The sequence below is a fragment of the Simochromis diagramma genome, unplaced genomic scaffold, assembly GCF_900408965.1.
Source record: "Simochromis diagramma unplaced genomic scaffold, fSimDia1.1 OVJJ01000802.1, whole genome shotgun sequence".
NCBI classification, from domain to species: Eukaryota; Metazoa; Chordata; class Actinopteri; order Cichliformes; family Cichlidae; genus Simochromis; species Simochromis diagramma.
The window spans coordinates 7881079-7908220 of NW_024387492.1; the positions used below are offsets into that span (position 1 = coordinate 7881079).

The 27142-nt window shown below is 39.4% G+C and overlaps 1 protein-coding gene across 2 annotated transcripts; it reads left to right on the forward strand.

The window, feature by feature from the left end:
* On the forward strand, positions 1 to 25591 carry hbs1l (HBS1-like translational GTPase). 2 transcript variants are annotated; one of them, XM_040017352.1, is made up of 18 exons: positions 26 to 250; positions 869 to 937; positions 1165 to 1296; positions 1491 to 1742; positions 13332 to 13440; positions 13663 to 13868; positions 14712 to 14877; positions 15632 to 15749; positions 17914 to 18060; positions 19067 to 19141; positions 19250 to 19367; positions 20920 to 20988; positions 21105 to 21209; positions 21695 to 21785; positions 22020 to 22128; positions 22277 to 22377; positions 24302 to 24446; positions 24534 to 25591. In XM_040017352.1, exons 1-18 carry the CDS (start codon positions 208 to 210, stop codon positions 24543 to 24545), a joined length of 2067 nt encoding a protein of 688 aa, XP_039873286.1. In that variant the 5' UTR covers positions 26 to 207; the 3' UTR covers positions 24546 to 25591. The 2 variants fall into 2 exon arrangements, with proteins under 2 accessions (XP_039873287.1, XP_039873286.1); XM_040017353.1 differs by lacking the exons at positions 13332 to 13440; positions 13663 to 13868; positions 14712 to 14877; ... (9 more) ...; positions 24302 to 24446; positions 24534 to 25591 and adding an exon at positions 2213 to 4726 and having other exon boundaries at positions 1 to 250.
* The last annotated feature ends 1551 nt before the right edge of the window (positions 25592 to 27142 follow it).

A 27142-nucleotide genomic window follows, 5' to 3' on the forward strand; every position in this document is an offset into this window, starting at 1 on the left:
TACAACAAATACGTTTGTTTGTTTTTATTTTTTTGTGTGTTGTGGTTACATTTATGTATTTGCGTGACTGTCGAATCTATTGTGACCTGCCTGCTAAGGTAGGCTAGCTTCACACAGCAGCAACTGCAGGAGCTTCGCTGGGCAGTGGACACATGTCCGTGAACCGAATAACATAACAGTGGCGCCGAGAGAGGAGGCATAATCAACATGTCTCGTCATAGAAATGTTCGAGGTTACAACTACGATGAAGGTAGATGGCAAAAACGGTTCTCATTTAAATGCCGCGGCAAGGCGTCTAAGAGCTAAACCAGTTAGCTGTTTACAGCTAAGCAGTAGCTGTAGCGGCTAATGCTAGCTCGTTTAACTGGCAAGATCCCACTGTTGTCGTGTCACTTGGCACCTAGCGTATGGTAAATTGTCCCATAACGACAGTAATTACTAATACCCACGCAAACCCAAGATTTTAGATTAATGTTATAGTAAAAAAAATTGATGTGAGGTGTGTGTAACTGCTAAATTTACTAATGTTTACTCAGGTTATTGCTAGCTACTTGCCTAGCTTGCTAACTATCCAGTGTTTTGTTTGTGCCAATAACACCAGATTCCTTACTTGCTCTTCTTTACATTCAAATCTCCCAATGTTGTAAATTTGCGGAATATATCTGTAAATAAAGCTTAGAGTTAAGCGATTAGAGGAAAATCTCCAGGTTTCTAGTGTGCAGTGGCATTCATAAAGTTGCTGACAAAGCAAAGTCACAGCTGGCATAAAGGGACTTTACTGCAATTGTGTATACGACTGTTTGTGTGAGGCACAACAAAATGAGCAAAGGTATCCATCTAAGTGTTGTTTTTTTCTTCTTTTTTTCAGACTTTGAAGATGATGACATGTATGGACAGTCTGTGGAGGATGACTACTGTTGCATTTCACCAGCAACAGGTTGGTTACCATTGATGCATAGTGAAGATGGAGCAGACTAATTTGAATCTGTCTGAATTTAAGCATACACTGCATTTTCAAATAAATAACTTTTTTTCATTACACTCATTAATAACAATAGTTGCTTGCATTTCCAGTTTAAGTTTGAAAATATGCAACATTAAGTAGACATCATATATGATAACGTATAATCTACTATTAAAATTAAATGGTTTTGGCTTATCTAGCAAATCAGTTCATCTACTCACGTCAAGAAAGACATGCACCAAGGGAAGAGCCTTTAGAGGAGGAAGAATTTGAAGATGAGGCTGTCCCTGTGTCCCCTACTGTCAACCAGAATCTCAACCCTCTTGATCAAGGTAGTATTTTTGAGCACACAACTGCGGCTCAGTATATAAACATTTCTCAACTTGTTTTTTGTGTTTTTACAATTAAAGGTTCCATGCACCAGTTCATTTTGTCCTTTAAACTTTTGATGTCTTTTTTTAAATTTGTGCTTTTTGTATGGATCACAAATCTATTGTGTGTGTCCAACATTTGCTGTACTCTTTAGCCAAGCTGTATTCCTGTCTGGACCACATGCGGACTGTGCTGGGAGATGCAGTGCCGGACTCAGTCCTGACCCAGGCAGCCATAAAATGTGGATTTGACCCACAGAGGGCACTGGACGCAGTACTGTCTGAAGACACTAAAACTGCTCCAGTTACCAGAAGTACAGCTGAAGAGACTGGTACAGTAGAGCGAGCTAACCAGGACAAAGCGCCGCAACCACAAAGAACCAAACAAGAGGCTGTGGCTGACAAAGGTACACCTTGAGTGGGTCAAAATAAAATTGTTTCACTGATTAAAAACTGTTACCCCTGAGTGATTCAGTGTAGTAACACACCGGGAGGACGTTAATTTGTGGCATTTAAAGGGTTGTATAACAGATTTGGGTTTTCTGTGGAGTTTCATAGCTATGAAAATTTTTTTCTGTATAGGTGGGTGTTCCAAGATAAGTATTTCCCATTTCCTCCTCAAACGCAGTCAACATAGGTCACTGCTGCTAGTACTTCTATATAAATATGTGTCATTATTGGGTGTATGGAAGCCTAACAGCCAGTAGTGTTCTTTGTTGATTTCACACAAATTTGTATAGTGATACAAATGTTTAACAAAGTGCCTTCTTTCTGTCTTTTTTTTCTCTTTTTTTACTATATGATTGATTTGACTTCTGCTCTGTGGTCCCCCTCACCCCTCCTCTTCGACAACTGCACTTGGCTTTTGTAAGGTAAGGAGCCTGCTTGTCTTCTTCTCACACAGACATGACATCCAAGGCACATGAAGCCAACACACATGGGCACAAACATGCACATCCACATGTACCTGAACTAAAAGCACCCAGCTTATGTGACCTCTTATCTCAACCAAATGCCGGCAGCTGTGAAAAGCAGGATTTTAGCCTTAAAAACATTAGCCCAGGTGTTAGCAGTGGTGGTAGTCTGGCACAGCTCATCTCTGAGCACGAGCAAAAGAATAAGGGGTCAGTAGTAGCTGACACAAGGCAGGGCTTGGACGTTTCCTCATTCAACAAAGGACTAAATGCAACAACAACAGCATCCATTATGTCTAGTCAGAGTAGTATTTCACTGGGAGCTTTGGCATCTTTAAAGACGTTATCAGCATCACCAGCCTCTCCTCCCTCCATCCTTTCAGTTTCACTCAGTAGTCTATCGCTAAACAACCCCAAGACAGCAGCTGCAGGCTCTTCTATGGCTGCTCCTCCTGGATTTGGGAGTCTCAGCTCTGTTGTGCAGAAAAATCAGCAGTCTGTTGGGGTTGGAGGCAAAGCCATGATGGGTGGTTCAAAGGGTAGCCCGACATTAGCCGATTTAATCCAGGAGCACTCAAATCGAAGCCCAGCTTTCAGTAACTCTCTCCTTACTCCTCAAAGCAGCATACCATCTGCAATGTTTCAGGGAATGGCTGCACCAGCACAAACACTATCCCTGTGCGAACTTGCTTCCCAGCACCAAAACAGAAAGAGTTCCCCTCAATCACAAAGCACTGAAAGACTAGCGAATGCTCTCTCCTCATCAAAAATAACTAGCATCGCTCCCCCATGTCTGGCTGGCACTGTCTCATTGTCCCAGCTTGCCTCGCAGCATTACAGCAACAGTTTCTCAACTTCCCCCAAGCCTTTCAGCTCTGAATCTCCAGAAAATGCACTGAAGCAACCACCTGGTCTCTCTGAGCAGCTCTCTTTGTCACATATGGCATCTGAACACAAAAGCAAAACCTCAACCACCTCAAATGGGTCACAGTGCTCCCTCACGTCGTTCTTTTCACCAGCAAAACCAGAGAAGACTGGCATGTCAGAAGAGAGTGCTACAGAGGGTGGTGCCAAGTGTGAACTCGACCACAGACCATACCACCAAATCTTCAGACAACCTAAACCAGGTCACACTATTGATCTGACTTCACTGATGGCCCAGTCACATGGAGAAGGTCTCCATCAGCTTGAAAGTGACCTCCCATCACCCATGTCTCCAGCTGCTTTTGCATTGGGGTTGGATGTTTCCGTTTTTGCAAAACCATCAGTGTTTGCGATTACTCTGTCTGTTCAGACTAGCAGAAGACAAAAGAGGATGAAAAATGTACTGAAGGGAAAAATAAAAGGTCAGAGGAGAGGAAGTTATTACAAGGCCTTCCTCTCTCAGTCGCAGGAGAAATCCAAACAGCAGCTTCCCACACTTTTGCCCATTGTACCTTTCCGCTTCGACACCCCTTCGCCTGATGACATCGTCCGTGCTAATCAGCGGAAAGCTTTCACCAGGTAGCCACAAGGAAAGCGCTTAATTCAGTTGCATCTACCTTGGTGCTAACTTGACTTGCTTTGAATGAGAACCCCACTTCTATCTGGGCCCTTTTGCTCTTATCACTGAACTAAACCCAGAGATGCAGCACTCAGGGTTGCAAGTCTGCACTCATTTATGGGGAGTAAAGGAACTTTTGGGTCCAACAAAATGACATGCTGACTCTGATCACTGGTTAAAAAAATAATAGGAAGAAGATTATTCAAGCATTTATGTATTTTTTTTTAAGTGAACACATACAGAACAAAGAGAAATGAACTCACTCTGGCAGCTTAACAATAATCTTAGCTAACCCAAGCAAACCTTCAAAGAACAATTTAAGTATTTTAGGAACTTTTAGAAAGGTCTTTGTTTCTTATTGCTGTAGTTAGCTTTCTCTCCTTCATTTTAAATGTAGTCTTATTTTTGTATGCTTCGAAGGCCAATGGCTTTTTAATTTTTTTTATGATCACAGCAAAGAGAAAGTTCATGTATACTCTAGATGTGACTTTTTTCTGAGCTGCATGAACCCTCAAAAGACAAAAGAGGTTGACTTTGTTTGCAGGTGTGCTGCAGCTATTGGAATATGGATCAGTTAACCATTGTACTGGTTTACTGCTGCCTGTGTTTGAGATCATGGGTTTGACTTTTTGGTTTAGAGGACACCTGGAGATTTTCCCATGAGGGAAGAGGAACACATACGCATATGCGTACAGACACACAAACGAATACACAAAGACAAGCAAAATCTTTTAACTGTTAAATATTGAAAAACAGGTTTTTTTGCATGAAAGCACTATATACTTTTACTGAATTAGTCAAAGTGAATGTGTTCATACTGTAGTAAAAGATTTTAATTTCGTTTTGTATACATGGGTTTAATTTACACTGGGTGTGTCTTCGCACACTGCCAAAGGTTAATTTGTCTGTTTCGAAATAAAGATGATTGACTTTATGTGCTCTGAGTGAACCTCTGTCTAGTCTTCTCCTTCAGTTTTTGCGAATGTGCGTGTGTTAAACACGTTTTTTGGCTTGTTGTAAGGAACTAATCCTACCTAATGAATTTTAAAGTGCTCTATTTTAATGTATAATTGTATAGTAAACTGCCAGTATAGGACAATAAACAGTTGGTCATAGTGGTATCTTTACCAGTTAACAGAGCATTTGCCTGTTTTTAAAGAGACATTTTTATAAAGAAAACATTGTTTATCTGCAGTAAAGCTTCCATTTTTAAACGGTTATGCTAAAGTGTCTTGAGGCATTTCTGGTTTTGACACTCTTGTTTTTTACTCATTCATTGTTGTTTTAAGTGGGAATTCATGTTGGTAGAAGAGGAGTAAACGTCATGCAGGTGCAGAGAGTAAACTGGACCCCCGGGGTGTCTTCCAGAAAGGAGAGCCTGAGGGAGATGATAAATGATAAAGGACAGTTAGTGTTAACAATAGCAAGATAAACATTAGAGGTGAAACAGGTTTTTCAGTGTACAAAGCTTGCAGTCCTTGGAAAATGGTGTTTGGAAATTAGATGCCCTGGACGTGTTGTGGTCTGTTTTGTGTGAAAATGTGCAGGTCCAGAGTGTTTTTATAGTGCTTTTTTTTTTTTTTCAGGGAATCAAGAGATGAACAAGTTGTTATTAGCAAGTGGTTTTGTCCAGCAGCTATTTGTCCTTTTTTCTCAAGGGGAGCCGCTGTGTGGGTTTGTGCAGGAAGCTGCACTCTTGGAGAAAATGTCAAGCCAAGCACATGTCGACTCTGCACAGCAGCCGATAGACTGCTGTGCCTCTTATACACCACCTACGTAGGAAAATCTGATCAAGCCTCTCAACTTTCACAGCTTTCACAAAGGCTGTGACAGATCAAATCCTCTTTGTGTCTTTACAGGCTCTGCATTTCTTGCAAGGCATACATGTTGCACAAACTATGGTTTTGAAGTGGTGCCAACTCTGGAAAATACTATTGTTCTAACAAGTGGTCAAAAATAAGCAGATGCACTTGGACTTACATGCGTCAGTATTATGTCTTTTTTGTGGTGTGTGTTCTGTTAAAGGGCAAAATGGAAAATTTTGCATTCAGAACATTTGACCTCGGTGCTGTGGTTGAATGCAAGACAAATCCTAAATGTCTTTTTTTTTTTTTTTTTTTTTTTTTTAAAAACATGCAGCTGGCATGCACAGTAGTTCCTCAAATTTGTTAACAGCTACACTTTCCCAGGAGTTAACATGCTAGTCCTACTACTTCCTAATACCAATCGTGCAAATATATATACTGTACTAAGTAAACATGTTACACATTTAAACGACCACATATTACTTATAAATAAAGAAATCTTTGTTAGGAATATTTGACTTACAAATCAAGGAATCTCTCTGTTCAGTATTTACTATGCAATCATTGTCACAAAATGAGATTTTGAATATGAAATTGTTTGGGTGAGTGGTTCTCATACTTTGCCTGAAAGCTGTTTAGCGGTTTCCAGTAGCTGAAAATCTTTGGAGGCACTCACTAGCTCTTTTTCTGTCCCAAATATCAGCTACTAATATGAGCTGAGACAGTAAATATAACTCTATTTTAAAGTTTTGTCAGGGTCCAGGCTGTGGTAAGATTTTATAATTAGATTTTATTTGTGTCAGGTGGAGGCCTGTGTGTATGCAGGCACGTGCAACGAACAACCTAATTGCTTGTGGTCCTGTGTGTTTTGGTTTTTTTTGGGTTGTTTTTCCCCCCCAAGCAGTGGAGTTGCTGTCCAGGTAACAGAGTACTCCTCGATGCATAGGCCCATATCACCAAGCCTTCCCATATGGAAAAGATATATATATATAAATCTTATAAAGTTTGTATCTGTCTTGTGTGAAACTTGTATGAAAAGCACATAAGAGTGAAAACAGATATAAGATCCCTTGAAAAATTATATAATGAAACTTGTATGTTTTGGATTCTTACTAAAACAATGTATGAAAGTAATGAGAAAGTGGCCACTTTCATGAGTAATCACATATAAGTTTTTACTATTTCTTTTCCATATGGGTTAGGCTACATCATTTTCTGATGTGCACATCCCAGAATTGTAACAGTAGACTTGACACAGACCTCAATAACTGTGATAGGTCTGTGTGGTAATAATGTATGTTGCAAACCTAGTAAGTGGATTAGTAAGATTATAGCTCTGTAAAACACGATATAATGGGCTGTAATTATATCTCACTTCCTTATTTTGCTAATTTATAATTCTGCCAGTGTAAACAGTGTAAACATATAGTTTTTTAAATTATACATGCGTAGACTCTGGTGCATCTTTAGTCTTTCTATCTTCCTGCATTTTAGTAAATGTATCTTGATCACGATTTGATTTTTTTCAAGTCTGGCATTGACAGCTCAGTTTGACTCATGATGGCAGAGCAATGCAGACATACTAACTAGGGCTGTGCCATGTGGTATTGTTTTGTAATACAAATATAATAGTAATTTATTTTTAAATTTAATGCCAGGCGTTTATGTTTCTTATTGCATCCAACCAGGGGACAAACTCGGGTATTTCTTAGAGCCACATGTGAGCTTTCGATTGAATATTTGAAAAGGAGCTGCTTCAACAACCCTCTAACAAAGAAGAGGGTTGTTGAGAAAGAAAGAAAACTATTCCAGCTAAAGGTGGAAGCAACAAATAAATGTGTTTCACCACTTGAGGCAGAAACAACCTGTCAAGTACAAGAAAGTTCTACAAAGGAAGAGATGCTAGCAGGGATGATCGTCCCAAATGTCAGCAAATGACTCCACCAAAAACTGCCTGAACACTTGCTAATTATGCTCCATACGACAGTAAGAGCAAACGGTGGATGGAAATTACTGATGTGGTTACACAGTGGAAAAGCAGGGCTTTAGGCAACTGGTTTAAAAGCTCAAACTGGGATACAACATCCCATGTAGAAAATAATGGTTGAATTTGTTTGTGTAACAGTGCTGTGCAGCTCTTGCAGTGTGAGTTATTGTTAAAGTGTTAAGTGGTTATTTTCTACTTAAATGGTCCAGGGAAAACCTGATAGGCTAGTTTTCTGCTTACAGTTGACTTATGCTGTGCCACTACAATTCTGTAATATCGTGATATAATTTTGAGACTATAACATCCGCCCCTAATACTAACATGTCAGTATAAATCCAACAGCATTGCCTGCTATGGCCAGGCTTCAGTGCAATACATGGGATTGGACAGACTGTAGTATGCCTGGGCGACCTGCCTGGACATATCATTTGCCCAGACATATATTGGTAACATTCCCAAGCAACGCACCCAAGAAATCCATGCTATGTGTTGGGGGAAAAACTTGATAAAATGCCTTTCAGTGAAACAAACAGCAGCAGGGAAGTTTTTAGTCCCATCTAACTGCAGTTACCGTCAAACTACATGACCAAGTGCTTCTTTTCAAGTTTTGATCTCATTTAGTTATTGCAGTTATTGTTTGCAGATGGGGAGTGTCATATAATAAATCCATAACCCACTAATCACCTTGCTTTAGCAGAATGCTACTTTTTATGCCAAAGTCTGCTTAGCTGCATGCTTGTTTTCCATTCAGACATGCTCTAAATTTGCAAAAATTGGGATAAAATGTGGAAAATTTATGTCTAGAAGAAGGTGTGTATTAATAATATAGCTGTTAGGCTCTTTCTATGGCAGAAAAGATTACAGTCGCCCCTGCTGTTGTTGTTGCTGGGTTTTTTTTTTTTTTCATGTTGGCAAAACAGTTCAGCCTTAAGTTGTGTGCAAGCCCTTGCATATTATTCAGAACATACACTTCTGTTTAACTGCTCATTAATACAAATATCTAATCAGCCAAACACATGTCATCAACTCAATGCATTTAGGTATGTAAACATGGTTAAGACAATGTGCTAAATTTCAAACTGAGCATGAGCAACTTGAAATAATCTCAGACTGGTTTCTTGAACATCAGTTTTATTTTAGCTCTAGTGGCCTCCACAGTCAACAGATCTCACTCCAGTAGAGCACCTTTGGGATGTGGTGGATCGGGACATTCTCATCAAGGATGTTGGGATGTGGATTCAACAAATCTGCTGCAACTGTGTCACGCAAGCACCTCAATATGGACCAACATCTCTGAGGAATGTTTCCAGCACCATGTTGAATCTATGCCATTGAGAATTAAGTCATGTAATGCTTGGCTACATGTAATGCTTTTATTCTTAAAGCATTACATGTAGTGTATGACCCTTTGACCTTTTTTTGGTGGTGGGAGGATTGTTAAGTTGTGGTTTTGGGATAACTTAACAAATGTGCATGAAAAAAAGAGTCACAGTTTCTCAAAGTAGTTAAGATTTGAAATGTTTCTCCAACTAGTTTTATATGAAACACTGTGTAGCAGAAAAATAAATCATCCAGTGGCAATTACTCTATAATGTAAAAGTGCAGAAAAAGGTCCTGTATGCATGAGCAACATACAGATGACAGAGATCTTAATGTGTGAATATAATTATGACTCAAAATGTAGGTTTGAACAGGAATAAGGTAAAAGCTCATGTACAGTAACCCTTGAGAATGTGAGTACTTGAGTCCAGCCACAGTACAGTGTGTCATTTCAAAACCTCACTATCGTTACTATCATTACCCTGCTTGATGCATGGTGCTGTTAAAGTTGGCATAGAGACTTGTTTATTTTTCCATGCGGGTCTTTTGGCGTTCTTTCTGCAGAAGGGGCAGATGTGCAGTCATGTCCGTCATTAAAGTTCACTTCTAGATTCCTCAAACAAGAAAGCACTGAACAATAATGTCACTTAAAATAGATTGACATAGTTATTTATTTCTCTTTTTTTAGACAACAGTGTAAACCACAGTGTACATTAAAGTTGTAGGTTGTCGTGCTGTAGGTCAGAGACAGTCTCTTTATAGACCTGTTTTGAACTATAAAAACACATTAGGTGAGAATTTCAAGTAGCTTCTGTGACTAAAGGTTAACTGCTGAGTAGGTGGAAGTCACAGATGCAGATATATATATTTTATGAAATCTTCAATTGTGGTACTGACACTGTGGGTCTGTATGACTCATCGTGAAAGGGGTCAGATCCTACTCATAGCTTTTGCCTCCACCAGCAGTCTCTTTTTCATTCATGTTTCCATCTATTTTTCAAACATGAATGAAGTTTGACTCCCAGATTGTCTCATTGAGAATAGATCCACAAGTTTAGGGTAGAAGATGGACTAAATTTAAACCGAAGAACCCCATGGATCTTTATTCCAGCCTTTATGGTTGAAATCGTGTAATTAACAATAGATTTAAACTGGTTTACATATATTCTTAATTACTAATTTCCCTTTTTTCGTTTTTTGTAACAATACAAATTAGAGATGAAACTGGCGCAGATTCAGAAATGTTAGGTGACTCACTTCAAATATTCCCCTATTCCTCCCCACTCCCACCCCTGTCTCTCTTTAGATATTTTGATATAAAGTCGACACACCTTATATGTCTCATAGGCTGTAGCGGCCTCAAGTGGTTGGTGTAGTCTTTGCCCCACCCCTCACCTTTTCTTTTGTCTGCACTGCGTTTCTGTGTTTGGACAGACAAGGGAGGGTTGATTTGCATATCCTGGGTGCACTCCCTTTATTCTGTCATGAATAAGATGACTCACTTACTCATTCAGTCACACTAAGGGTCCCCTATAATAGAGAAATCCTGGATAGAAGGATACCATGTGTTTACTTACCAGTCCAAACAAGGTAAAAGATCCTGCTCTGCGCCTTGGAGCTATATTGCACCGAATCATTTTTCTCATGTTACCATCCTGTTTGGAAAAGTGTTGCAGTGTTTTGACAAAGCAACATGCACAGTTTATAAGGGGGTTGACATTTGCTTAAGAACTTGAAGGAGTACAGCAGAACGTTTTTCAACAAATTTCAACAAAAATTTGTTGAAAAAACAAAATTTTGAAAAAACAATTTAAAAAAAAAAAAAAAAAAGCAAAGAACCTGTCACATACTTTAGAGCACGATGTATTTTTTTTTTAATCACAATGTGTATTGGTAGATTCATTAGAGTTTCCCAGTTGTCGTATCATTCTTACTTGCTCTAATGAGGCAGTGTTAGCCTTGTTTCCAAAAACAGTTGTGACTCTTATGTGAAACATGAATAAGAATGAAATCAGTTGACCATAATTTGAACTACTGTCAAATCATATTAATCGATTGATTGAATGAAAAATGATCCTGGTCCAGAATCTGTATATACCATTTACCAGCTGTGCATACTAATCCAAATGCACAAACCCACCCCGTCTCTGTACCATCATGGTTGCTGGCCTGTTTTTTTTTTTTTTTATATACAGACAGACTGTCAGGCTGTCAAGGACCCTGTCTCGGGGCCTGAAGCTCAGTATTGGTATTTGTAGATTTTACATTGTCCTCAGTACTTGGTATTCTGCATATAGACAGCAATAACATTGGGTAAGTGTACAATTTATAAAGCACCCCTGCACTACAATGCCACGCCCTTTATTGCTTAAAGATCACAGCTATAAGGTTTACGGCCTTGCATATAGAGATTCCTCTATATTTTTGATTTTATACACCAAAGAAAATGATATATAGTTTTATTTTGCACTGCTATCTCAACTATTTTGCTAACATTCATATTTTAAAAGGCAATAACATTTCCCAATTTGACCCTTAATGTTTTATCTTTGTACTAATTTCAATTAATATGTAGGTTTTTGGGTGATTTGCAATTGACTGGATTTTAGAGAGGGCTCCAACTCCTTTAGATACAGAATTGTAAGTGATTTTCAAGTTTTCAAGTGGCCTGATGTCCTGTTGACACAGGTGGTAGAAACCTCTTGTGTCGCTGAACAAGGACCAGAAAAGCCCCCAGCTGCACGAAGAACCAAAATTCCCCAGAGAGTACTTTTTCCATCTCATGTTGCTGCTTACTGCAGGACAGGTGAAACTGAAACAGTAGATTTCATATGACGGTGGTGTTTTTAAAATTTCTGTAATTTAATCGCAGCGGTGGTACTTTTTTTGAACCTTTTTCTTTTGTCGATTAGATTTACCTGTCATTTCTTAAGTGTAGTTTTTCAGTTTTTATCTCAGTTGTTGCAAGCTCTGCTTTGGTTGTCCCCTTTTTCCACATTTAAGTAGATATGGATAAGTGTGTGGGAATCAACAGTATGCAAATGCCATTAACTTAAAAAGCTTCACTAGAGTGTGGTGAGCTGACTTGTGTCGCAATGTTTCTGAGTGAAAGGGACTTTTTCTCTAATGCAGAGCAAGTCATTCAGAGAGTGTTTGGTTAGAGAAAGTCCATTAATATTCTGTTGAATCGCACCTCTTTCCTCTCATTTTCCCTCAGGGTATTTTTTATGATGAACAAAAGGTATAAACATGCAAGGATTGACAGAGTTGTAGTGTTTTCATAAAATTCATGCTTAACAAAAGCTAGAAGATGAAGGTATATCCACTGTTTTATCACTCCAACACATTATAGAAATGCTGAAGGAATGCAGTGGGGGGTTGTGTGGGAGTTTATCCTATTTTGATACAACAAGGAAAGGAACATAAAATAAAGACTAATAGAAGTGGCAGTTTATTAGCTCTTAGGCCCTTTTCACCTTGTAGCAGTTCAGGCTTTCTGTTGTGCATATATGGACATATTTTTTTAATCAGTCGTGTGTGCGTGTGTGATAATGGATGCATTCACTTTCAGTGCTGCACTTGCTGAGGTGACACCTTTTCAAAAGATTCATTCTGCGAAATGCTGTGTCACACTGATCTATTTACGTGGAGACGGGAGGCAACGGCCACTTCTGAAATTAACCCTTTCTGAACCAGGATGTCACTGCCGCGCACAGACGCACAGTGTGTGCAGTAGGCTTGGCTGTGCAGCCCAGTCTAAATGAATCAGAAACGGGTTGATATGACTGGGACCGGTGGCCATTTGGGACTGGGATGACAAAGCAGTGACCTCAACAAGTCTCACTGCTGCATAATATGAACTAGCAATCAGATAGATATGAGGCTCAAAGTGCAACTTATTGCAATCTGCACTCTTACTGCTCTCAAGAATATGCCAACGTGCAACTATAACCAGTAAAATAGTCATTACCTGAATCTGTTGGACATCACTGATGTGTGCATGGTTGTTTTAGAGTGTTGTAAAACATTATCTTCAAGCAACTTAAAGGAGTCCAGATGCTTTTCTTTGCAATCTCCTTTGACTACGATGACCTGGATGACTGAGAACCTTCACAGACAAAACATTATCTACTTAATAACACAATAAATATTGACATTATTTCTCTGGACTGGTTAGACACATTGTGAATCTGAGGTTTGAAGCTGCTCCACTCACTTACTCTGATAATTGTTGAAAGATTGAATCTTAATGTCTTTTAGTTTAGCTAATATTTCTATATTAACCTTGATCTTAGTGCATGCCCAGAAAAGTCTAGATGTAAGCGACCACAGTGGAAAAAAAACAAACGGAAAAACTTTTTCTCCTTGGAGAAAGTGTGAGTCATGGAGGCCTTTGTTTGCCTTTTTGTGTGTCTTATTTTTCTCAGCTAAAAGCAGAGATGCTTCCCACAATAAACTGGACTCTGAAGTTTTACCAAAAGTGGCCCGCATGACCGTCTCTGGAAAGAAGCAGACTATGGGTTTTGATGTTCCAAGGTAACTTAACCCTTCCCCTGTTGTCATGTTCAGATTGTTCTCTTAAAACAGTAAAAAAAAAAAAGTTATTTGACTGGGATTTAAGCCTTTAGCAAAATTGTGGTTTAATTTAAAGCAAAAGCTAAAGACTGATCTGTTTGGTTAGAAGGAGATTAGAGCTTGCGAGACATAATTTTCAGTTGTTGCAAAGAAGCGTATTCACACTTCAATTTCTCTTCTCAGTACAGGGGAGAACGGTGTTGTCGTCACAGCTACAGAAGCTGCCTCCAAACGCCCTGAGACTCCATCTAAAGGGTCCAACGGGGACGAGCCCGTGACCGGTCCCACCCCGAGCCGTTCATCTGGGAAGGCACGGCAGGCCATCAATATCAAAGCTGAGCTGGAGAAGAGACAAGGGGGCAAGCCTCTGTTAAATTTGGTAGTTATAGGTAGGCTGAAAATACTAATATTAATGCTCCACCTTTATGAACTATTTTGTGCACCACTCAGTTAAATAGTACTTTAACATTTAACGCTTTGGGGTATTTTGAATGCATGCAAATCCAAGTTATACGTTAAAAGAAGAGAAAGATCAGCAGTCACAGTGCTTCGAAATTTGGGAGTATACACAAAAGTATGCTGAGTGGGAGTTCCTTTTTTTTGTTTTTTTTAAATCGGGCACTTCTTGCAGAGTTGGTTTTTCCCCTCATATTCTAGAACCTGTGTTCAGTGCCTTGATATTTCGATTTACAGTTGGGCAGTTAATCATATTGAAGATCTCTTCTTGCTGCCCTTGTTTGGTTGGCTGTGCCTATGTCACCGTTGAATGTAGTAAATGAGTCGAGCTTCAGACCAGCTCAGTTGCTCAATCATTATTTCTCATTCTCAGTTACAGCAGAAAAAGTGACTTGGTAGTTTCAGAAGTGCAGATGATTCTAGTTTCCCACAGCCTATGAAACCTTTCGTTTTACCACGATACCCCCCCCCCCCCCCCCCCCCCCAGAACCTTCGATCCTTCTTCCCATTTCTTTCTACCCCCCTTGCCACTTGTGCAATTCTACTTATTTCCTTCTCCAATCTGTGGCTTCCCTTTGCTGTTTTATCATTTTCAGTCCTCCCACCTGTCTTATCATTCTTTGCACATTCTTCCTCTTTTCCTTATCTGTCTATCCCTCCCTCCATTCCTCGTCAGAGTCCTTTAACACTCCCCGCCCTTAGAGCCTATTTTCTTTTTGAATGACTTTCTCCCTCAACTCGGCGCTATGATTACAGTGCTAGTCCTCTCTATACAGGTCACGTGGATGCGGGTAAGAGCACACTGATGGGCCACCTGCTATATCTGCTCGGCAATGTCAACAAACGCACCATGCATAAGTACGAGCAGGAGTCGAAAAAGGCAGGAAAAGCCTCCTTCGCCTATGCTTGGGTTCTGGATGAAACGGGCGAGGAGAGAGACAGGTATATATTGACTATGAAAGTGCGCACAAAGTGAAAGATGCGTGCACAGTTATTACATAATAATCAGCAAATTTATATTTGCAGAGAAAATGTGCATTTATTGTTTTTAAGGACATATTTTTATTACATAACATTATATTTATTACTCCAAAAAACGTTTGCCTATATATGCATTCCAAGTTGAGGGTAAAATCCGATTTATTAGCTCACAGGTAACTACTGTTATGCTAAACGATGTGAGATTCAACTCGGAATCTTTTTTTTGCTCAAGCTTCTTTAGATTAGAAAAGCCTTGTTGAGTTATCGATGCAGTCGGTCAGTTTTGCTCTGGATGGATGAAAAGGGTTAATTTGTTACAAGAAAGCTGTTTTTCCTACGTGACATGGAATTTTTATTTTGTACAAAAGGCATTTATCATGGAAAAAATATGTGTTAAAAAATCTGTCCCTGCTTGCACTCTGTTGTTATTATCAGAGTGAAACGGAAGCGAAATATGGCAGAAACAGAAAGTGACATGGGTGGGAATCCATATTCAACTTATCACTAAGTTCTGAAGCAGATGCGTAATACTTACGAGCCTCGCCCACCAGACGTGCAGTTACACAGGAAATGACCAGGACTTTAAATCTGGATTCCCTTATAAGGCCTTCCAGACACTTTAGCACGCTATTAACATCTAGAATTTTCTCATATTCAAGTGTATCAAATGGTTAAAAAATGAATTGTTGGCTTTTCCCCCCTTTTTGTGCTTCAGAGGTGTTACAATGGATGTGGGCATGACAAAGTTTGAGACAAACTCTAAAGTGGTGACACTGATGGATGCACCAGGACACAAAGACTTCATCCCCAACATGATCACAGGAGCTGCACAGGTATAACATGAAAAGCTCTTCAAACAGCCTGATCAGTGCATGTAAATCAAGGCTGTGAGTGAGATGTTGCTAGATGTTGGTGGGCTGCGCATTTACAGTTTACGAATGATCGAAATGGACGTGCCTGATGAAATTTTAAGTGCTGCAAAAATACAAAATCAGACCTCATAAGAAGAGGTTACAGATGAATATGAATGAGTGTAAGTAATGAAGTTAGAAAGCTACATCTATGTACAGGTTAGTAATCAGAAACTGAAAAGTGGCTTGAATGCATCTATAATTTATGAGATGAATAATAAATATAATGTAATAATAATGAAGGGGATACAGTTTGAAAAATACCTATTTCAGTAACCTATGTGCTCAGTAACCTATTTCTGAAAAATAGATTGCTGTTTATCGAATCTTCTGCTGTACTCTACTCAATCCATTGGTTAGCTGCAAATATGACTCAACCATTTAAACAATTCTAACCGATCCTAAAACATTTTTCTGACTTTGAAAACTTCTCGATTAAAATGGCCGCTTTCCCTCCTTCCGCACCCTGACATCTTGAAATAACTTCGGTGGTTTTGGGTGTTGGTATCGCAAGGTGTTTTTGCAGGCATGGGTGTGCTTGTCTGTGTCTGCTTTGGGGAGCTCGTGTAATTTCTCTTTTACCATATGACTGTCCTCACATTTACCTCTTCATGTAGTGACTAAGGAGTTTCTGCTGTAAGCAAATCAAGGTGACAGTGTGTCATGTACTTAGGAGGATATTTTCAATGTATTTTCTCCAGTAGAACATGAATTTCTAAGTCAAAATGAATAGAAATTTCTGTAATGCCACCTGCTTATACTTGTATAAAGTATAAAAGTATAAAATATTTTGTCATGAAACACTTGGGGCATTCATTATGACCAATGTCAGTAATAGGGTTTCCCCCGTCAGTCAGCTGATTTAATTATTTGTATTTAATGTGCTTTAGCTATAAATTTGGCTTTCAGGGCATGCTCTCTTTGCAATTTCTTTCTTGTCTCTTCAACTTTTGACTGTTTTTCTTTTTGCATAAGATACTGTGCCATTTTTACTTAGTTTACTAAAGTTTAGAGGAGAGCATCCAGTTGCTGTGACGCATGTATTCAGTGCAGTATCTTAATGCTGGCCTACACTCGACATGGATTGTCCAAACTGTAATGTAGAACATGGCTTCGTTTAATGTTAAAACAAAGAAATGGTGACACAGGAGGAGGCACGGCTAGAAGATGAGCCAGCAGGCAAAAATCTAAATTTTCACACAGTGTAAGTAACTCAGCACTCACCTATCCCAGTGGTGACATTAAAAGGTTTACACAACATGCATTCATGCAGTTCTCTAAAGTGATTTTCTCAGGAAGTGCATATAAACATCAAGGGTTAAGTCTGTGCACTTTTGCTACTGAATCTTTGATACTTCCCTTGATATACATGCTCAAAACTGATTACAGGGGAAAAAAAAATGTGGTGAACAAAAACAAGATTTTGGCTTTAGATTGTGATGTGTGGAGTGGGTGGAAAGCTGATGTAATTGCAGTTTTTCACAGGTTAAATGTGTTTTCCAACACTGAGAAATTTCCTGGGCCTATGTTTTGATGCTGTAAAAACTCAAAAAATGCTGAAAGAAAAAATAACAACAGAAAGTAAAAAACGGAAAATTTCATTCTTTCATTAACTTGGAAAATATTCATAGTGTGACGATAAAATTTTACATGCGATAATCAAATATTCTAAAAATAATTGTACGAAACCCCCCATCAGTGCTCTGTTCTGTATTGGCTCCCTGCTTCTCACTTTCCGTGTGTGTTTTTTGTGTATGTGGAAGGGCAGGGAGGGCTCAGAGAAGAGCCATGACTCCAAATATAAATTACTACAAGCAACAACAAAAAGAGCCCCTAAGACTTGAGGGTAGTTTATGCACAATATATAAGCAGGACCTGTTCTGAAAGCATCAGTGCTGCTCATGTTAAAATCTGATAGCATTGCAAATGCTTTCTAAATGTGGAAACATTAGCAGTGGTTTATAAAGTTACAAACAGAATATGTTTTGGAAAATTTACAGTGTGTGGTTTTTATTTTTAAGTCTGCCTCTGCAGAAACGTATGCATGCCAATCTCAACACCCCTTCGCCTTACTCTCTCTCTCCAGGCTGATGTGGCGGTGCTCGTGGTGGATGCCAGCAGAGGAGAGTTTGAGGCGGGCTTCGAGGCTGGTGGTCAGACCAGAGAGCATGCCTTGCTGGTGCGTTCGCTGGGTGTCACTCAGCTGGCTGTAGCTGTCAACAAGATGGACCAGGTCAGACCTTCTGCACTAAAACGAAGCACTGTGGAGGCATTTTTAAGACCAACTGTTTTTTACAGCTGAACAATATGAGTGGCAGTCTGTTTGTTTTAAACAAATAAGCACGCAGTCCTGGAGGTATGTTCAAAAATTAACGTTGAAAAGAATCTTCAGCTTGTCCACCGTTGGGTGAATCCAGCAAATCCTGCTAAGGTATCTTTTTTCTTTGTTGCAAAAGGTGTGCCCAGAATCTCCCTTTTCTGTTCAAGAACAACATTGTGGAGAAGTTCAGATTATAGGAAACGATAAGGGAAAGAGCAGGCCTGTTGTGTATGGATGGACAAATCAAAGAGTCGATTGGTCAGAATAACTGCAGAAGCACGGTCATCATTGCTGTAGTTACCAGGAAACTCGAAGTCAGTGTCATGACTATAATTATTCTGCAGTTTTGAAGATCATTGTGAAAGTTGACACTGCACATTTCAGTGCAACTAAAAAATTTAATTTATCAAGAAAAGGCCTGGTAACAGGCCTCGTAGATTGAAATATGGTGGTGTGATGTTCGGTAAGCATTACATGCAAATATATTTAAAGAAATGTAATATCTGGCATCTGAAGGAATTTTAGAAAAGTGGGTTGATATTTTAGCCTGTCACTGTTGTACTAGTACTGCCCAGCTTCAGCTTCAGGTGGTATATCTACCCTGTGAGACTGCGGGTGTACTTGGTTGACACCATATGCAGGACTGCATAGACAGCACTGCAGTCTAAAAGAAGTTACTCTATTTAAAGTTTTTTTTTTAATTTTTATATATATATACACCTTCTGAATGTTGAAGACCTTAACAGGAGAGAATAAGGCCTTAAGAAACTGTGTGTATGTGTGTGAGATTGTGTTTTTGTTTTTGTTTCCTATAATCACTGGCATGTTGGTGACACATTTCCATATCAAAGCAGTGCTGAAGGGGAAACTCTGTTTCTTTGTGTTTTTCCTTTTTCCTGTATGTTCGTTTACACATCAGGTAAACTGGCAACAGGAGCGCTTCCAAGAAATCATCTCGAAACTTGGCCATTTTCTCAAGCAGGCAGGATTCAAGGTGAGCCGGCACGAAGTCTGAGGACATAGCTCTGCATCTGTATAATATTTTGGCTGTGAGTAAATATTTGCTCTCTCTCTTTGATTCCGTGTTTATCTGCTTTTCCAGGAGTCTGATGTTTTCTACATCCCCACCAGCGGCCTGTCAGGAGAAAACCTTGCCACCAGGAGCTCAGTGTCACAGCTCACCTCTTGGTACTCTGGGCCGAGCCTGCTGGAGCAGATTGGTAATACACTGTGGCACGTCTCGAGCTGCCGAAAGCGCTTATTGCCTTTTGACTCAAGCTACATTTTCACTCTCTACTTTTCTAAATGTGTGATCTGACGTGATGAGTCACGAGTTTTGTTTCCTAAGAAGGTTGACTGCACTACCAATGCCCAGCTATAGTTATAGAGCAGGATTAAATATTTCAAAAGCTTTATATAAATTGGAACATAAGTCAGTAGACTAAACTCTTGATTTAACTGTCTTTATGTAAATCTAAATATATTGCCGTTTCTCTTAAATCTGTTAAATTCTGGAGTGCCTGTGTGTTTGCAGCACTTATATTTTTGTCAAAAGAAGTTCACCCCTTTGCAGTTCTGCTCTCACTGTTCTTGAAGGTATGCAGAAAGAAGAATTAGTCATATGTAGATCATCAAGTTTGACAGCTTGAAATTCATCTTGCTGTTAACTAATGCAAGGAAAACCCTATAATCACATTAAGAGCTGCAGGTATTTACTGTAAGTTGTTTATTTCCATATGCCTCAGTCACACAGGTCTATAGAGTGGTCCTGTGAGCCACAGGGAACAATCTGTTTTACACAACCAGTTGGCCAATAGTTGCTAGAAGTTGCTAGGTGCCTTACTAAAACCCCCTTCTAATTGCTTTGAATGCTTTGATTGCTAAGAGATTGCCACGCTTGCCCATAATTTGCATGGAAGACGCAGACATGACTGCAAGTACTCCCACCTACACCGACTGTGGAGACTGTTTGTCTTTGAATTAAAAGCTGTGCCTTCCTGCTGCACTAACTTTTACTTTGACTGTGAATCTTTTCTGTTTCTGGTTTTCGTCACTTTTTTAACTTATATATCACTTGGTGTTTGGTTTGCGAATGGTTGCAGGCAAGTTGACGTCTTCCATGCAAACTATAGGCAAGAGTGGCAAGTCTGCCAGCAGCCGGAGATAAAGGGTTTATAGTGTAGTGGTGGTTCATTAAACTTACAAGTGAAAGATCTCTGGTTCAGTCCCGGGAAGGTCAGCTGGTGTGAGCTGAAAGTTTCTTTTTTCTTTAAACAATAAAATTGACTAAATATTTGATTACATTTATTATATTTAATTATTGAATGACTCAAACTTCCTTTCTTTGGGTTGGCATGAGTGTTAAAACACCAGATGGAAAACCTAAGACGCTTCGCAGCATCGAGTTAGGTTTAATAATTTTAGCACTGAATGTGGATAATCTAACCAGCTTTACACGATGCAGCTGCAGCAGTGTGTTTTTGTGCAACCTTTTTTCTTGAAATGAAAGCTGCAGAATCCATGCATTCTGACTGTAAGCTTGCTGCAATAGACGTGACTTACTTGAAAATGATTCACGCAACACCGCCTGACATGTGAAGTTTAGCTTCCATAGAACTGACATCTATTTCAAAACATTCAACATCCAGTCTCAGTCTGCTTACAGAGAACATGATTCACCGCCAATGGTCACTGGACAGCTCATGTTATTTACCAGCATTTTACCGCTACTTATTGTTTACTTCCTCTTTGTTGTTTTTTTCCCCTCTGAAGATGCTTTCAAGGCCCCTCAGAGGTCTGTAGACAAACCTTTCAGATTGTGCATCTCCGATGTCTTTAAAGGTAACGTTAAATATGGAAATGGGCCCTTGATGTCTATTTTCTTAATGTCTGTTTTCATTTCTCCAATTTGTGTTTGATTGCTAAGATTTTGCTGACGTTGGATTTTCTCTTTCCAGACCAGGGTTCAGGCTTCTGTGTTACAGGAAAGATCGAGGCTGGTTATATTCAAACTGGAGACAAAATACTGGCAATGCCTCCAAATGAAACCTGCACTGTCAAAGGTATGCACTCATGTGCTTTTTTTCCTCCCCTCCCGGTCTTTGTTAAATGAAATGTCATCGGGGTGGGCTGAAAAATAAAAACCTTATATGGCTTGGTTTTTAGTATCTGTACTAAAAAACTATCAAATGAGACCTCAATTATTTTTTATCTCAAAGTCTGTTAGTCATGGTTTGACATTAATACAACAAAGCATCACTCAACACCCACTGCACAGGTGGAAAGTTTATTTTTGGCAGCCATATAGTGAATTTCTGTAAACCTGAAGGGAAACAGATTGATAGCATCTCACAAAAACAATAGTTTGATATTAATAAGAAGTAGAAAAACACGCGTACATTATGCAAAATCACAAAGAAAACAAATGTAAGCCTGATGTCTGCTTACATGTGGACCTTTTTTGTGTGCATCTGCTGGTGTGGATGAGTGGTAAACACTGCCACCTTAAGGCAAGTTGGGGAACAACACTGTGCTCTTTGCACTGCAGGAATTACTCTACACGATGAGGCTCTGGACTGGGCTGCAGCAGGAGACCACGTCAGCCTGACACTCACTGGCATGGACATCATTAAGATCAAGTAAAGAATTAATTGCTAAGGATGTGTTAATATAAAACTGAATGAGTTTTTTAAAATATTTCTTAACAACGGAAATTTATAATTTATATTTTGCAGTACATATAAGTATTGAGGTCTGGTTTACAGTGTTTTGATTAAATACAGACTTTGTTTATTTTGCTTGTAGGGTGTTTTTTTTTTTATTTTTTATTGTACTTTATTTTTCAAACATATTTTCTGGCTGCTTCCTTCCAGTATGGGCTGTGTGTTCTGTGATCCCAAAGAACCTATTCGAGTTTGCACTCGATTCAGAGCTCGAGTCCTCATTTTCAATATCGAGATCCCCATCACACAAGGCTTTCCAGTAAGTGCCAACAAAGCTCTGCTTTTACACACCTAAACAATTCTGCCAAGATTTTAGTGATGACAATTGCATAATTATGTTATGTGAAACGACTCTTTGCACAGTTGTATGTGCTTTAACTTTAGAAATGTGTGCACGCTTGGTGTAGGTACTGTTGCACTACCAGACAGTCAGCGAACCGGCCACCATAAGGAAGTTAATTAGTGTTCTACACAAGAGCAGCGGCGAGGTCCTGAAGAAGAAACCAAAGTGAGTTTGGAAAAGGATTTATCATCATTTTCTATCCAATTATGCACGCCAGCATTTTTGTTTCTGTTTATTGTGTTGTTAGGAGTGTTTTTTTATTATTTGCTTTGTTTATGGTAGCGCTGAAGCTTTTCTCTGAACTTGGAAACAATGAATAGCCTTCAAAATAAAATGTTCAAGGTACTGCCTTCCAGCGCCTTAATGTCAATGTGTGGGAAGTGTGGTTAGTTAAGTAGGACATTTCTTTTTCCTAAACAAAACTTTACACGAACAGTAGTTTGGATATTTACTGTAGATGCACATACACTGCTCAAAAAAAAAAAGAAAAAAATCATCGCAACATAACACGAAGCATCATTTTTAGCTGCTTTGGCGTAAATGAAAGTGAGAAGTGTTCAACTGGAGCGGAAACGACAAAACTGCCCCCAGAAAGGAGGTTTTGCAGGTGGTGGCCATAGATCATTGCTCTTGCCTGACCCCTCATGACTGATTTTTTTTTTTTTTTTTTTTTTTTTTTTTTTTTTTTTCTTTTTCTTTTAGTTGTGCCTCATGCTAGCTCACCCAGGTTGGCACAGTCTCAATAGTGTGGAGGAGATGCTAGGCAATGGGCAGTTTTACAAAGAAGGCTGGACAGGCCGTTGAAAGGCCTTAACCCAGCAGAAAGTCTGGTATGAGGGGGAACAGGAGGAGGAGCGCTGCCAGAGTCCTAAAAAAACTCATGTGCAGTTTTTTATCACAGACTCCATGGAGGGCATCCTGTAGTGGGACCTATGCTCATAGCTCTGTTGCCTCTCCAGTGCACCTGTTGTCATTTTCATTTATGCCAGAGCAGATGGAATTGATGCAAAATGGTTTATGCTTCCTAACATCTGGACGTTGAGTTTTCAGTGCGAGAAACATTTCACCAATCATCCAAGTGACTTCTTTTGTCTCAGCTGACTGCAGGTTTCCCCAACTTTATTAAGTCGACTTGTACCACAAGCCAACACATATAAATCAGTATTTAAGGTTTGATTCTCATCATCCACTGGAGCACAAACTGGGTGTTATCAGGACGCTACTACACAGAGCGAACACAATCCCCAGAGACACTGTGCAAAGCGAAGCAGACGAACATCATATCAAAAAGCCCAGAGTAAATGTGGTTATCCCAGCTGGACATTTGACAAAACAGGGAAAGGCTTTCAAATCCCACCACAAGGATCAGGCTCCCAGCTGCAAACTGAGGAATATAGTGTACGCTGTTAACTGCCAGGAGGATTGCTGTGTATGTATGTATATATGTATATGTATATATATATATATATATATATATATATATATATATATATATATATATATATATATATATATATATATATATATATATATATATATATATATATCAGTGAAAACGAGTCCTAAGCAGACCTACAGGCCAGTGGACATTGTTTCAATGATGAGCATGTACACATCCTGGACAGGGGGGAACGCTGGTTTGAGCAGGGAGTCAAAGAGGCCATTTACGTGAAAAGGGGCCATCTCTGAATCGAGGAGGCGGCCTAAGGGTACATATTTCACCATCTTACAATGCTGTGATCGCAGCCATTCCCCCAACTCTCTGTGATTAATACCGGTGGCTATTGGTCAGTGGTCATGACAATTTGCATATTAATGATCATGAAACTGACCTCATGGCCCATTGTTAGTCATTATTAGTCAGTAGTTCTACTTTCAGTCATTATGCAAATATGCTGTTTATGATGTTGGGAAACCTGAAGTCAGCCGAGACTGAAGAAGTCAGTCAGATGAGTGACAAAACATTTCTCCACTGAAAATGCCACCACAAGATGGCATCATATTAACCCCCTTTTCGCCATAAAGTCAACTTCTTGTTAGAATATTCAAATTCATGTCATGCTGCTTCTTGCGTGTCTCTTCTGTTGAGGTGTTTGAGTAAGGGCATGAATGCCATCGTGGAGATCCAGACCCAGAGGCCCGTGTCATTAGAGCTGTACAAAGACTATAAGGAGCTGGGCCGCTTCATGCTGCGATATGTTGGCTCCACCATCGCCGCGGGGGTTGTCACTGAGGTAATGAGTTGGATCCTGTGGCAAAATAGTCCCACTTCCCCCGTTTAATAAAGTACTCTTACGCCATTTAATTTTTCTTTCCTGCAGATCAAAGAATGAAGACCATTTCCGCCGACACAGAGCCAGCTAGCCTGACCTTGCTCTGGAGACTGCATGCAGCCAGAGACAAAGTGCAATTCAGAGAGATCAAAGAAACGCCGCTCATGGAGTCGGAGCGTCTTATTCATCCATCCATTTATCCAATCAGTGTAGCAGCTGCTCCACCTGTCTGCCCTGAACATCACTAACTGCACAGATACCAAGTGTGTGGCAAGATGTCACAAAATAAACTCCCAATGCATCCGCCAGCTCTCACATCTCAACTCAGTGTTGCTGAGCGTCCTCCTCAGTCATACAGGCGCACTACCCAGCTCCTGCTCACTCCACCTTTATCTGTCAGTAAAGCCTGTTGCTCTTAAATTGATTCCATTTGATTAAACCAATGTGTTTTCTTTAGACTCTGAAAGACCGATCCTACCCTGCTGAGCATCTCACAGTGATGAGTTTAACTATGTTCTTTTTGAAGGAGCTGTAATAAATCGGATAACACTGACTTTTATTTAAGGAGTGAAAGAACAAGTCCATGTTTTTCCCCTCTCTGCTTCTATGCATGAGGGGTCAGCACTGGGTTTACACTGCCCCGTTTTCCTTGATGAGGCTTTTCTAATCAAAACTAAAATTAACTATTGTAACTAATGTTACGTTATGTGGGACTCTAAAGGGCAAAATAGTATCTTTTTTTTTTTTAAAACTAGAACTATTTTTTTTTTAAATTTTAATTTCAATAACCGAAGGGATGAAGTTTAATGCATTCAAATGTTTACTCTAACCAGGGTGGAGTAGTTTAAGAACAAAAAAGTGAAAATTATCATTTCTACTTGGAGAAGGCATTTCTCATTTATGGTGAAACAATAATAGAGTTATTACTGATTTTCTTCTGCAAATCAGCAGAAAGATGTTGTTTGAAGACCTGGTTTGATTTCCCTCTTTATTTCTTTTTCTGTTTTTTAAACAAAGGCTCATCTGAGTGCAGTTTGGGGTTCAAAGAGTTGTATCATTTCTGTGCAAAAAAAGAAAGAAGAAAAAAATGAACATGACATCAGCAACTTGTGGTTTGAGTTTTGATTTCTGCATCTGAGAAAATCCTTTCATCTAGTGACTCTTCGTTATTATAATCCCATAAGCCAAGAAAAACAAACCTTTCTGGAAGGCCCATCTTCAGTAAAAGTGTTGCATGTGAAGTTGAACAAAGCTTGGCTTTTGTCCTGACAGTCTCAGAGCTAGAATGTAAATGCCGGCTTAATAATGTGAAATAATTTTACAAAATGCTCACAATTGTGACCCCCACACACTTTTTTTTTTTTTTTTAAGCTCTGACGCATGTTGACGAACAACCTACTCATTGTCACCTCTAATTGCGCACAATTTAGGGTGAGAGTTCAATGAGAGTTAAGTTTCCATTCTCTTTTTCTCTTTGGAAAAAACAGAAATATAGTGGTTGTTTTTTTGCGTAGGTGCTAATGTGACGTTCCCTGAGGTAAAACGGCTGAAGAGATGAAATATGAAAGGACGAACGTGTCCTGTAGAGCGAGTATACAAGAATTCTCCAAACACAAACACAATGATTCATTCAAAAACTGCTGAACGATATGTTCAGCAGTTTTTGTCACTGTTAACAAATACATGCGGGCCATGACCATGTAACTTCTTAGTATCTTCTTTTAGTCCATTCTGTTACATTTTCTTGTGATTGTTGCCAGCTTATAGACCGCAATGGCATGATAGCATCACACAGTTGTTGCAGATTTATCAGTTGCAAATCTGTAATGCAAATCCCATTCCTCCACATCCCAAAGATGCTCTATTGCAAAACCTGTTAGTTGTTATCTTGCTTGAAGCAGCCAGCACAAGATGTGTACGTTGTGATTCTAAAGAGATAGACATGATCAGCAACAATTCTGGGATAGGCTGTGGGGTTTTAAACAATGCTGTCAGGATTAGAACCCGGTGTGGTCTGCTGCTGCAGCCCATCTGCTTCAAGGTTCAGTGTGCAAGTTCAGAGGTTCTTTTCTGCAGACTTTGATTGTAACAAGTAGAGTTATTGTGATAAACATCAACAAGACATTTTCACCCAAAGAGCTGCTGCTTTGGATATTTTCTCTATCAGGCCATCCTTTGTAAGCCCTGGAGATCAGCAGTTTCTGGAATACTCAAACCAGCATGTCTGGCACCAACAATCATGCCCTATTTAAAGTCACTTAAATCCCTTTTCTTCCCCATCCTGATGCTCAGTTAACTTCAGCAGATTGTTTTGATCATGTCTACATGAGTAACTGTACAAGGTGATGCCACTGGATGATTGGATACTTACATTAATATAAATGAATGTACATAAATATTATAATGAACTACATAGGTGTAAACTGTATATGTATGCTTTGGGATTTAACTTCATGGAACTGGTGTCCATGTCAGTAAGTGATCTTTAAGTCATTCACAGGCCTCAGGAAGAAATCCTGCACTAGTGAGCAACTCAGCGTGAAAGTTGCTTAGTTGCCACAGGATGTTAGTGGTCATTACGCAGACACGCTACTCACCTTACAGGAAAATATATGTGCTGCAAAAAAAACCAACAACAAAAAAAAAAAACCAGGAGT

Coding starts and splice junctions, on each gene's coding strand:
- hbs1l (XM_040017352.1), top strand. CDS start 208: ATGTCTCGTCATAGAAATGTTCGAGGTTACAACTACGATGAAG. Junction 19,142..19,249: donor TCAAGCAGGCAGGATTCAAG/GTGAGCCGGCAC, acceptor CTGCTTTTCCAG/GAGTCTGATGTTTTCTACAT. Junction 19,368..20,919: donor GAGCCTGCTGGAGCAGATTG/GTAATACACTGT, acceptor TCCCCTCTGAAG/ATGCTTTCAAGGCCCCTCAG.